This window comes from Sinohyriopsis cumingii, chromosome 11 (genome assembly GCF_028554795.1).
Source record: "Sinohyriopsis cumingii isolate HCF-2022 chromosome 11, ASM2855479v2, whole genome shotgun sequence".
Taxonomy (NCBI): domain Eukaryota; kingdom Metazoa; phylum Mollusca; class Bivalvia; order Unionida; family Unionidae; genus Sinohyriopsis; species Sinohyriopsis cumingii.
In genome coordinates, this window is record NC_142971.1 from 24,416,427 (window position 1) to 24,428,730 (window position 12,304).

A 12,304-nucleotide genomic window follows, 5' to 3' on the forward strand; every position below is an offset into this window, starting at 1 on the left:
CAGTGGTTGTCTTATTCCTGCTGTGAATGAGACAAAAATTTTGTAGCTTATTTTGATCCAAAAACTATTCTTCCACATATTAGATACATCAGAAAATTTTGAAAAAACCCTGATTTAATGAATCATAGCAAAGATATATTGATGATCAGATCAAATGGTCTTAGGTCTTGCTCCGTTATACTGCTTATTAGTAGGATTTAATTTGACTAGGGCTCGATTGTATATGAATCAACTTGTAATTCTTAGCTGTGGATACTTGATCCGATTCACAATCAGGGACTTAGACTCTTCATTTGGAATTCCCTTTCAGAAAGCCCATATGTTGAGAAAAATGAATCATTATTTTACTGTAGACAAATTAAACAAATCACAGATGAGGTGATATTATGTGAATTGTGTATAACACACTTGTACCTGACAAGGTTCACCTTTCAGGAATTATGCTTGACTGCATAATTCCTGAAAAGTGAACCTCAACCAGGATACATTCAATTGTAATGTCCACTGACAGTGGAATTCTTGACAAGTTTGTTGATTTAAAACTTGTGAGACACTAAGTAGTTTGACATAACCTGCCTGAAGAAACTGTTCAAGGACATACAACCCAAGAAAGACTCAGATTTTTTTTAAGGAATGCAGTTTAGATAACAAAGTTCAATCTTTTTAGGCCTCTTACATGTGATGCCTTTACATCTTATTTGTATATATTTCATAGAATTTGGTCAAAATTACCATTTATAATTTATTATATTGTACTTAATGTTTGCATTTATTTGGAATAGTTTATCTTCCACATTTTTTGCAATGTTTTTTTATACATTTTTCAAAATTTATTTTTAGTTGGCACAATATAGCCACTATAGTGCTGAGGTGTTGTAAAACACTACTACATGCATGCATGCATGTTTCCTGATCTATTCTTTTTGTGTTGTTGTTGGTTATAATGGCACTTTTAATAGTGTTGGTTACTTGGTTGTGCCAAGATAATGGAGCTAAGGACACACCAAGGGAGTCAGCTCTGGCTGGCCTGCATGGGTATCAAACCCATTACACTTGGGTTACAAGGTCAATGCTCAATCAACATTTATTTTCTTTGCATAAATTAATATTTCTAATATTTGATGTCAGCACGGTATGCTACTTTGCTGTTTCTTTATTTCACTGACAGCAAATAGCAGAACAACAAAAACGCAATGAGGAGGCAGGTCAGATGACAGAGTTGGTGCGTGATTTCCTTGACCCGGCAGAATTCTACAAGCTTCTGAGGGGAATAGGTGTGGACTTTTTCTGTGGAGTACCAGATTCACTACTTAAAGGTTAGAGCTCTCTCCTTGTATAGGCAAAACTTGATTATCTACTATCATGGGGGTTGATTGGTAGTAGAGTTTGTGTACAACTTGTTATGTATATGTATACTGTTTATCTTGTGTCCATGATTGTAGATGGTAAGGGTCATTACAAACAACATATTACATAGAGGACTTTTGTTCATGATGGTAGATTATATTTTAAGATAATGATCATTTGTAAACATATTTACTTGTATTTGAGTTCAGGACTTTGGTGCTTCCTTTGGAAATTCTATTGTCATGCCTTATTTGCAAAATTGAGAATGTTCTAAGCATACTTGATTACAAATATGATGGGAAAAAGACTGACATTCTGGTCATCTTATTTTGTCTTAGTTTAGTTGGTCTCATCAAAATTATTCATTCTTAACATAAGTCTTTGTGGAATCAATTTTAGTTGTGTTTAGATATAATTTGAAAGGAATTTTTTAAATTATTCATTGGGGTTACAAAGTGCTTATTGACTTTTGGACTAAAACACTATTTTTGGATTATTATAAAGACCATTGGTACATCAGCACATTCAAGACTTGGAATTCATTTGGTCGATTCGATAATTTTGGACTTGTTATAGAACTTTTAAGATTATGTTGGATTTTATTCATAATGCTGTAAATTCCTCTTAAATTTTCATTTTATAAATTTTGGAATTTTGGAATTTTACAAAATTTGTTCGTTGTCCATTGTTACTTAGTTTAAGACTAGTGTCATAACATCCTGCTATATTTATAATGAATGTATGAAACAAGGTAAAATTTGTTTGCTTGTTAAAGAAACAAGTAGACAATATTGTGCTTTTGAGAAACTTTATAGTAGAAGATTGTTCATAAATTTTGCATGAAAGCATAATGCAAGATTTTCTTCACACATGACAGTATTACAGATTTATTCAACAAACCACAAAACAGTGTTTTTAAATGGCATTTTTGGATGGCTCCTATATCACAAAATGATTTCTACAAATGAAACATAACAATTATGAAATTGGTTTGTAAAATGTCACATCAGTAAAATTCTGAAAAAATCTGTATATTAAAGAGACCAGAAACCAATGGAAATACAGAATAATAATAAAAGCACTTTAGAAGAAAACCTGATTCTGAAGTATCATCTGCGACCGTAATGCCAATGTTTAAATATTGGCATATCTTCTAGGAGCTGAATTTCCATGACCTCGTATGCAAAAATTCCACGCCTATTGGGTTACTTTGAGTATGATGTCATAGTAGCGACTCCAGCATCCCAACTGGGAGTTGCCAGAGTAAAAGACAATGCCGTTTTATGTTGCTTACGGGTGTAATAGCACATTAAGAAAAGCCTGTGGACAACATCTTTTTTTTTCTTTTCCAAAGATAAAGGCATAAAGAAAGTATGGATACATTATTACAAGCGAGTCGATTTCAAAGCAACACCATACAGCACACTATGATCATTACATTTCTAAAGGAATGCTATGAAAAGGATCCTGAAAAAAATTATAGCCCGACACCTGGGGCCCCTCTAATTTTAGTTCAGGCTCATCCTGTATTCAAAGATAGGTGCCCGTCGGGTTTGTTGGAAAAAATTGTTTGCCTGAGGAAACCTTGATCACGCTGATGAAATAGTAAATGTATTTTCAAGATGTTGACATACATACCTTAACACGGCACAATCAAAATCAAATCACCTCTGTCCTAGGCGAAATTGAGATCTGATTTTAATCAAATGAAAGCTTTGCTAAAAAATAAGATTCTAAACCACTGACATGGTCATGTTTCGAGAAAACACAATTTTCAGTAATCTTAAATAAAAAATTAAAATTAAAAAAAAAATCAGACTATGCCTGTTGCATGTAGTATGTGTAAAGGGTAATCTGTAATGATTGGAACTGATATAAAACAATCCCTTGGGATGTTTAAATAGCAGCGACTAAAAGAAAAGAGGTCGGTTATAAAATCAAAGTTTCAATTTAACTGGCTGACAATAGAAATTGGGGGGAGGCTACTATTGACCCCACCCCTTGCCCCAGTGTGCAAGCACCCATGGGACACGCCATTTCCCCTGTGATACGCCTTATTATCCACCAGGACAAGACCCTTTTTCATATTCTGGTCAGCTGTGGCTAAATTGCATAATAGCTAAAGGTTAGACTTGAGTACACAAGCATAAGGCCAGTGTGACTAATTAACAGTTAATCCTTATCAATTCATTTATCTTGTGAAAAGGACTGCCCTTCGGACATACTTCAAAGAAACCATGTTCTACAATATGTATATGTAAACATCAGCATTGATTGGAAAATAAACGATGCCCTATTTTATTGTAACTTACGATGCCTAGGACTTCATTTTAACAGTTAAAATCTGTTTTTCCCACATTTAAATCCCACCTTATTTCCTTAGGTTTAAGTCTTAAGGCGTGTAACACTGTTTACTGAATAAAATATTTATTCTGAATTAGTTCTTTGGGGGCACATATACTGTGTGGCATATTTTCTTTGATTCCTTCTTTAATTTAATCATGGTAATTAAACTTTACATATATGGTAGAGGAATGTCAGGCATTAACTGGCCAAGTTTCTTTGGTGGAAATGGAGATTGATTTTGTTTGCAGAGAAAAATAGGCAACATTCACAGTGATCATTCATGGGATTTAAGCTACTTGGCGACAATTTTATTTTTTTAATGTTTTTATTACTACAATTCTGTTGTAGTGTTTTAAAAAATATGAAATTTATGTGAATAATGTTTAATCTTAACATTCTGTTTACTGAAGAAAAAAACTTGTGTGATATTTATTATTTCATCACTACAATATTCACGTGATAAAATAGAATATGGCATCTGTGGATTGTATATGTTTTATCTGTTTATGTATGCTTGTTTTTTTCTTCTTCTGAGAAATGAAAATTGGCAGACATAATGTAATAATAGGGAGTTCTCTGCGAAAAATTGGGAGATAGTACGATATCGGGAGGTAGGTGTGGAAATACTCCCAAAATCGGGAGGTTTTTCTCCCGGCTTGAACTGTCCAGGCTTGTAGAATTTCAGTCAGGGCTAGTGAGTTTATTTAAGTCACCATCCCTGGGCCTGGGTCTAAAAAATTTCTTTCAGCACTGACCAGTACAGTACATAAACTATTTATACCAGACATGTATATACTATCAGATTTGTCAATACGCTAACTGTAGCCTGCATGTAAAATACACTGTAATTGAATCATAAGAAGGAAGCTTCTTAATGTTTAAATTAATTACTTATGATTTCTGTTTTGCAGATTTATTTGTGGGTTTTGTGTGTGTGTGTGTGTGAAAAACTAATGCTTAAGTTACGACCGATGAAAATTGTTCTCAATGCCTTTTACACCTCCAAGGTAATGGATATTGTTTCACACACAAGTCGGTCACCGTTCTAGTCTCTTCGCCTAGAATTCATTATTATCTCTCAGCGTTTCAGTGTTGGATGTATATTTTCAAGATATCATACCTTCGGTGGTGGTGGTGGTGAATGTGTTGGGGGTAGGTAATGAATATGTCATTTAAATATAATATGATTGAACCTTATCCTTCTTAAATGAATTTATTGCATTGTGGTAAATTTTTAATTTTTACATTGGGCACTGTCCTTTAATCCTTATCACATTTTTGCACAGCACACGATGTATAAGTATTTATTTAAAAATTAAATTGCATTTGTTAAAATCCAAAATATGAAATATAAGCACCTTCTTACTGTTGTACTTTTCTGCTGGCAGGTCTTAAACACGTTATTAACACACAATTCAACAAATATAGTTATGAACATAACTCGGAAGCATATTCAACTTTTGAATGAGCAACCCAAATCTGGTCTTCTCTTGTCTGTCTCGCTCGCCATGTATATGTTTGTATTTGAGGACTGGCTAGTACTGCGTCATGGGACCACATGATCTGTCATCTCATCAAAGCTCGGAAAAACTCTGCAATTTACGGAATTGTGGTATCTTCTGCGCAATATAATCACTACCTGCCTACGATATTTAATTTATAAACATCACAGTCCAAATAAAATTTGTAGAGAATTACATACATAAAAGGAAAATTTTTGTTTCTGGTCTCCTTTAAAGAACACTCTAGGGATTCCACAAAGTTGTGTTCTTTTGGACAGGTGTAAAATATATACAGCTGGGTACCATGAAAATGTTGTACATGGTATTTCTGAACGCACAACAATATATACCACAATAGACTGCAATCATATAAGACACAAAGAATTTAAATTTCTGCAACACATGCTTGAGATTTTTTATTTTTAAATTCCAGATCACAAACAGCTGGAAAAAACATCTTGCCTGATTTATTGTAAAATAGCACCAAATTACATCCATAAAATGTTATTTTGAGATGAAATAAGAAAGCTTGATAGAAAACTACAGGCACCTCTAAAAAATTAAATGGTTAGTACCATAAAGTAAATCAAATATATGTTAATTGTTGTAATCTAAAACACACTAACTAAAGAATGATCAAACTTACCCAAAAGCTGATATCCTGTAAAAGACAGTGTGCTGGTATTACAGAGTTTGTTAATAAAAAATATTAAGTGTTTATACTCAAGCCTACAATTTTCTTGCTACACTGTTGATATAATAGACAGGGAATTTTGATGCCAACACCAAGGCAAGATGTTTATCAGATAGCAAAAGTAAACATAAAACACACTGACAAATCAAACAAGAAAATATTTAGTGGATCTGAGAAATTATTTGAAATTAAAAGTGAAACAATCCTCCTCCTGAAAAGTCTTAAGATTATTGTTACTGGCTGGTTCTTTGCCAAGTTATCCATTTTCAGTCACCCATTCATTTATCCTATTATTTAATATTGATGTAAACCAATGGTTTCCAACCTCCAGACCGCTCCGATGGCCTAGTGTTAGAGCATCCGCCTCGGAAGCAGAAGGTCATGGGTTCGAACATGGGCTGAGTCATACCAAAGACTTACAAAAATGATACTAACAGCTGCCTTGCTAGGCGCTCAGCATTAAGAAGTTAGTGTTAAGACAGGTCGGCCTGGTGTCAGGATAATGTGACTGGGTGGGACATCATGCTTCATGTCTGCGGCATGATGCCCCAGTGCTAGACATCACTATAAACTGCCACACTGTAGATATTGTAGTGATATGACTGAAAAATTGTTAAAGCTATGTAAAAATTCTAATCACACACTCCATCCTCCAGGTCGCATCCCTAATCAGGATAGCGAGGACATTCTAAGGTTGCGGCATGTTGCCAGGATTTTTTCGGGGGGTGGCAAAACTTATCAGAATATGAAAACAGGGTCATGAAGCTCAGAAAAAAAATATATTTTAGGGTTGTGGCCAAAAACGATTGGAAGATTGGAAACCACTGATGTAAATACTTTGCTTAATGCATGTAGTAAACAAATGCCTCTGTAATTGGAGGGTTCATTTGCATCCTCTTTGTTCACAACTGGGATAATGAAAGCCGTTGATCAATATTCTGGATAACATTCAATATTGAATAGTTTATTAAATAATAATATTAATATTGGTGCAGTAATGTTGCTGCACATTATCAATATCAATGGATAAAGCATCTACTCCCCGAACTTTGCCTTAATGAGGCAGCTCTTTGATCATTTTACATGAGGAAAAATCTTAGATTTTTCTAAAAGAAGGCAGTGTGTATATAAAATGCCAAGTTCCAAATTTTAACCATTTTGTTAAATTTTAAATATTTTGTACAGAACTTAGGTGGTTTAGCTTTTATTTTCTATTGTGTCAGAAAACACATTTACTTTTATTTGGCAGTGTTTATCTTCCTAAAGATTTCAGCAATTTTTAACGTTTAGATTTTGAGAACCTTAGATCTTTGCCATTGATCTTGAATAACTGCATATTCACATTTATTTGGAAGAGTTTATCTTCTTCACGTTTTTCAGTTTCTTCTTTTTTATTAGTAACAGCAGAATATTTGAAGGCAAATCAGCATCATCTGTTCAAATTTGAAAAAGTTATGATGTTTTTCTATCAAATTTGATCAAATTCTACTTAGTGGTTTCTGAGCAGTACTATCGTAATGGTTGTCGTAATTGATGGAAAATTAGTATTATTTTTACCAACTTGTGAGGTTTTTATGCCAGGATGTTTTGTCAAGTTTGGTCAAATTCTGTTAAACTATTTTAGAGAAGTCAATCTTTTATATTTTCAGACTTTTGTGCCTATGTTACCAATAACACACCAAAAGAGAATCATGTCATCACGGCAAATGAGGGCAGTGCTATAGGACTAGCAGCTGGACATCATCTAGCAACAGGAAAAACAGCCTTGGTTTATATGCAGGTAATACTATCAGCTTGATATTATTATGACAGTTTTACACTGTCACCCTTGTCCATAATTTCTGCTTGATACTGTTATATCCTACCACTGTATTACACAGTGTCATCCTTGGACATAAAATTTCAGCTGATACTGTTATGACCTAGCACTGTCGGGCATGTAGTGTCACTTTATTCCATAATTTCAGCTTGATGTTGTTAGGTTATGCCCAGCCTCTGTAGGACACATAGTGTCATCCTTGTCCGTTTGTCTGTATCTTCATCTGTCATCACTATTCATGTGTTTAGATCAGTTTTCTTCGTGGTGGAGCATCAGTGAATGCATTTCTGTTTGCCAAGGTGATCATGTAGAAGTGAAATTGATCTCATTGAACTTTCTGACGCTTTACCATTTTGTCTTGGATTACTCTGGACACTTCATTATTTATGTCTATGAATAGTTTAAAACTTTAAATTACTTATCAACAAACAACAGAATTTGAACAAGTATGACAGAGCATTGGGGCAAAAGGGCTTTAATGGTGTTAGTTCACCATCAAATATGGCCTCATTACTGACTAGAAAAAACTTTAAATGATTTCTTCTCAAAAAGCTGTTTGCTGAATTTGGCTAATTTAGACAGACAGCATCCAGGTATGAAGGTCTTTCACTAGATGGTGATCCAACATTGATATAGCTGCCATTACTAGAAATAAAAAACATTTAATTGACTTCTCAAAAATGGATGAACAGAATTTGACCAGATTTTATAGAATGCCTGTTTTTTTGTGTTTTTTAATGTTTTTTCTAATTTCATGGTGTTTGTTTTTGTAATATTATTATTATATGTTTTTTTTTATCTTATAGGTGTTGTCTAATGTTGTAAAGCACTTAGAGCTTCTAAAGATTAGGCACTATACAAAGTCCTCATTATTATTATTATTATTATTCTTAATTAAGCTATGCTACACTTAAAATGTTTTCACCTCCAAGGAGATACATATTCCACAAAAGGTGAAGCGTAGATTGGAGTACATAAAAAATTGGCCTTGCAACTTAGCCATGAAACATCGATGGACATTATGCTTTTTGCACAGTAGTGTGCCATGAAGTTTAGAATTGGAAGTGTGCACAGGAACTCATACCGTTGCTTACAGTTTACCTGTCATACATGTACTATATAATAATATTATTTTATTATATGCTCATTTTTTCCCTGTTAACTTTACATTGTCAGAATCGTTCAGTATTCCCTGATACTGAACGCGTGCGACAATACACATATAGCATTCATGTGCATAAAGGAACTACTTTCTATTGTAAACAAACAATGACGTAGACACCAGCACTTTTTATTTGTACACAAATCCTGTACACTTGCGTAAGAGGCTCTTTACGTTGTGGTTGTTTAAATTTATTTCTGAATGAACTAAAACTGTTTTGGCACATTCAGCGTTCATACAATGTTACGGATATAGGCTAGCTACATTATATAAAAGACAGAAGATAAGGTCCTTACAAATAACATACAAGTAACAAGGGATATACTGTCTTCTTTAGCTGGTGATAAGAATGGCAAAATAAAATATCCTTACCAGTGTTTCCCTTTACCCTCATTTGCGCTTCAGAGACCCCCACATTTTTAATTTGACCCCCAGTTTTGATACCAAAGTTTGTTTTTAACTCAGTCTGACCCCCAGTTTTGACACCAAGGTGATTTTTGACTCTCAGCCTTGCACCCCTAGGGGATACACTGCTTATAGTTTTACATCCTGAATTTCCTCAAAATGTATTTTCTTAATTCTGCAAATCCGAATTACATGAGCCATGTCATCGGTTTTCAATCTGGATTACACATTTCGAAATTGTGCTGCAATTTCGATGATAAGTGCAATTGCATCCTCCTTACCGCACTCAAAATGAAATAAGCATTAAATTCCGTAGTGTCTTTTTGATAATTACAATTGAAAGACTTCATATTTTTCCTACATTATGATTTCAAACATTCAGTGACAGGAACAGAAACACATTTGCAGATGTAAACACGCTTCTCCCGTGCCACTTCAATCCGATGTATTTCATGTATAATTTGCACAGATGAATCCAGTCCAAAATCACAAACTTTCATCGAATCGAAACAAAATACCAAAATATATTCATTCCAGATCAAATGGAACAGTTGTTGCAATGCGCATTCATTCACAATATGACTGCAAATTTCAATTTTAACTAGACACGCCATTTTCTTTTGAAAGTTATGTCGAGCACACAACTAAGTTCAAATATATGTGCACATTAATAATGATGTCATTGTGTAATGACAATTCTGCGCTTGTGTATTTAGTTTGGAATATGGCATTCATTCATTTACATTGTTTCTTTCAGTGTATATTGTTTATATAATTAAACCTTAGGTAGAATAAAAAAATGAGCATATAATAAAAAGGTTACTGCATTTGTATGGGAAAATATGAACTCATTTTGTCGGAAGGATATACTGCACTCACAAGTTCGTGCAGTATTCCATCCCTAAACTCGTTCATATTTTCTCATACAAATGCAGTAACCTATAAATATAGTACATGTATGGCAGATAAATTATTAGCAACAATATGAGCCCCTGTGGGCATGTGGCAGAACAATGTGAAAAAGCACACTGCTAGCAAAAAGCACATACATATTGTGAAAATTAAGAGCACTCCCAGCAGATTTCAGCTATGGAGTACTTTAAGCCACCAACTCAAGTCCTGCAAGTTACCACTGCTGAAGCATTGTTTGTGAGTTTTCTTGTTGAATATAACCTGCCTTTCTCAGTTGGAGATCAACAACAGTGACAGTGAAAGAGTATTTCTTATTGTGAGGAAAATTAAAACAAACTTAAATGCCTTCTTAGGTGCTGAAAATTTTCAACAATTTTAGTCACAAACATTAATCAGCAGGCAAGAATCCTGAACTTTTTTGAAAACAAATTTACCATATCATGAAAAATAGTGTTATGTACGTGTATATCAGTAAATTTGGCAACAAATTGATTTGTAGTATTCAGAGTATATAATATGTTTTATTTTTATTTTGGTGTTTTCATATTATGCAGTACTGACCATAAAAAAGGAGGGAGCTATTGTCATGGTATAATTTTTCACTAATTGTGTTCAAAATCCACAAATTTTTATCCTTCTTTTCACTAATTGCGAGTATGGACAGTTGGCAGCTCTGCATTTGCTTGCAAGAAAGACCGAGAAACTGTCAGATTTTTGCGTGGAAAGTGCACACCTAGTTTTGTGGACATATATATACGATCACATAAATGTTGGCAGATTTGGCTCTTTGCCATTTTGATCTACTTGTGATTTTAACCAATTTTGGGGGGGTAACAATGTCAGTAAGAAGTGAGACAGAGTAATAACTTTTCCAGCATCAGTGTCATCAACAGTTTTTTAAGGTTTTATTTAGAGTTTTTCATTTGATTATGTTTCCTTAACCCTTTGATGGATTTTCTTCATACTTAGAATTAATCATTAGGAAGCTAAGGCAATTTATTCTGAGATATGTGCTCACCTATTGACCATGGGGTTATGGTCACACATTTTATAGCAATGCCTTGATTGTGTGCTGAAGATGCAGGCCCAGGCCTACTTGTTTATGAGGATCTTTGTTCTTCCGCAGAACTCTGGTCTAGGGAACACAGTAAACCCTATCATGTCTCTTGCTGTCCCCGCTGTGTACAGCATCCCAATGCTGCTGCTGATTGGCTGGCGAGGAGAGCCAGGAAAACGTGATGAGCCCCAGCACCGTGTTCAAGGACAGGCTACTCCAGGCCTACTTGGTTGGTATATTAAGAACATTGGTGACAGTACACTTCCTTGAACCTTGGCTTTGTTTCATTGTAAAAGTAAAAAATAAAGTCCATGATATTATACCAGTCATCGGCTTTGATTTGTAAAGAATTCCTATTTAATGCCACAGAAAATTATGTTAGCTGAAATTGTTTTATCAAATATTTTCTTTTCCTTTTTGATGGACATTCCTATTTCAAATTAGAGCTTTTCCAGTATCATTAATTTACTGCCTGTTGGGTGTTAATGCACAGTGTTTTATGCTTAGCACATTCATCCCAAAGTGATTTCCCAGGCATAAAACAAGCATCTCAGGATATAGGGGACCACTTTAGCTCATTTGGATGAGCATAGTAATCCATGGGCAATGGGTTTAATACCAGCCTAGGCCAGTATTGGTCAGCTGCCTGAGTGTGTCTTGGAGAAACATGCTTAGTTCTGATGTTCTCAGTTAGATATAGCTAATAATGTGTTAAATCTGTCATCAAATCCAAGGAAAATTAATATTAAATATGTATATATATCTGTAGATGTTTTAGATTTGCTGATTCTTGACAATTACATTGACAACAATAACAAAGACAATTGTAATAATAATGATGATAAATATTTTAAGGCTGTAGTCGATATAAAATATACATGTAGGGAATATGCATTTACATATAAAGGATTCTGTGGTGGGGATGCAGAAAGACATTAATGATAGGACTGCATAATTCTATTACTACTCATTCACACGTGGATTCTAAGTAGCAATTCGAAATTATAAAATTTCTTTCAAAATGAATAACTGTTCAGTGATTTTTGTTGCTTTTGTTTGC

At 34.1% G+C, this 12,304-nt stretch overlaps 1 protein-coding gene across 4 annotated transcripts in view; it reads left to right on the top strand.

The window, feature by feature from the left end:
* The window catches only part of LOC149787794 (uncharacterized), a 49,460-nt gene that overhangs the window by 21,283 nt on the left and 15,873 nt on the right, over positions 1-12,304 (top strand). For all 4 annotated transcript variants that reach the window (XM_089973997.1, XM_089973996.1, XM_089973999.1 and 1 more), the window contains 3 exons: positions 1,169-1,316; positions 7,539-7,669; positions 11,314-11,473. In XM_089973997.1, the coding sequence (XP_089830123.1) occupies positions 1,169-1,316; positions 7,539-7,669; positions 11,314-11,473 (439 nt within the window). The remainder of the gene's footprint in view (positions 1-1,168; positions 1,317-7,538; positions 7,670-11,313; positions 11,474-12,304) is intronic.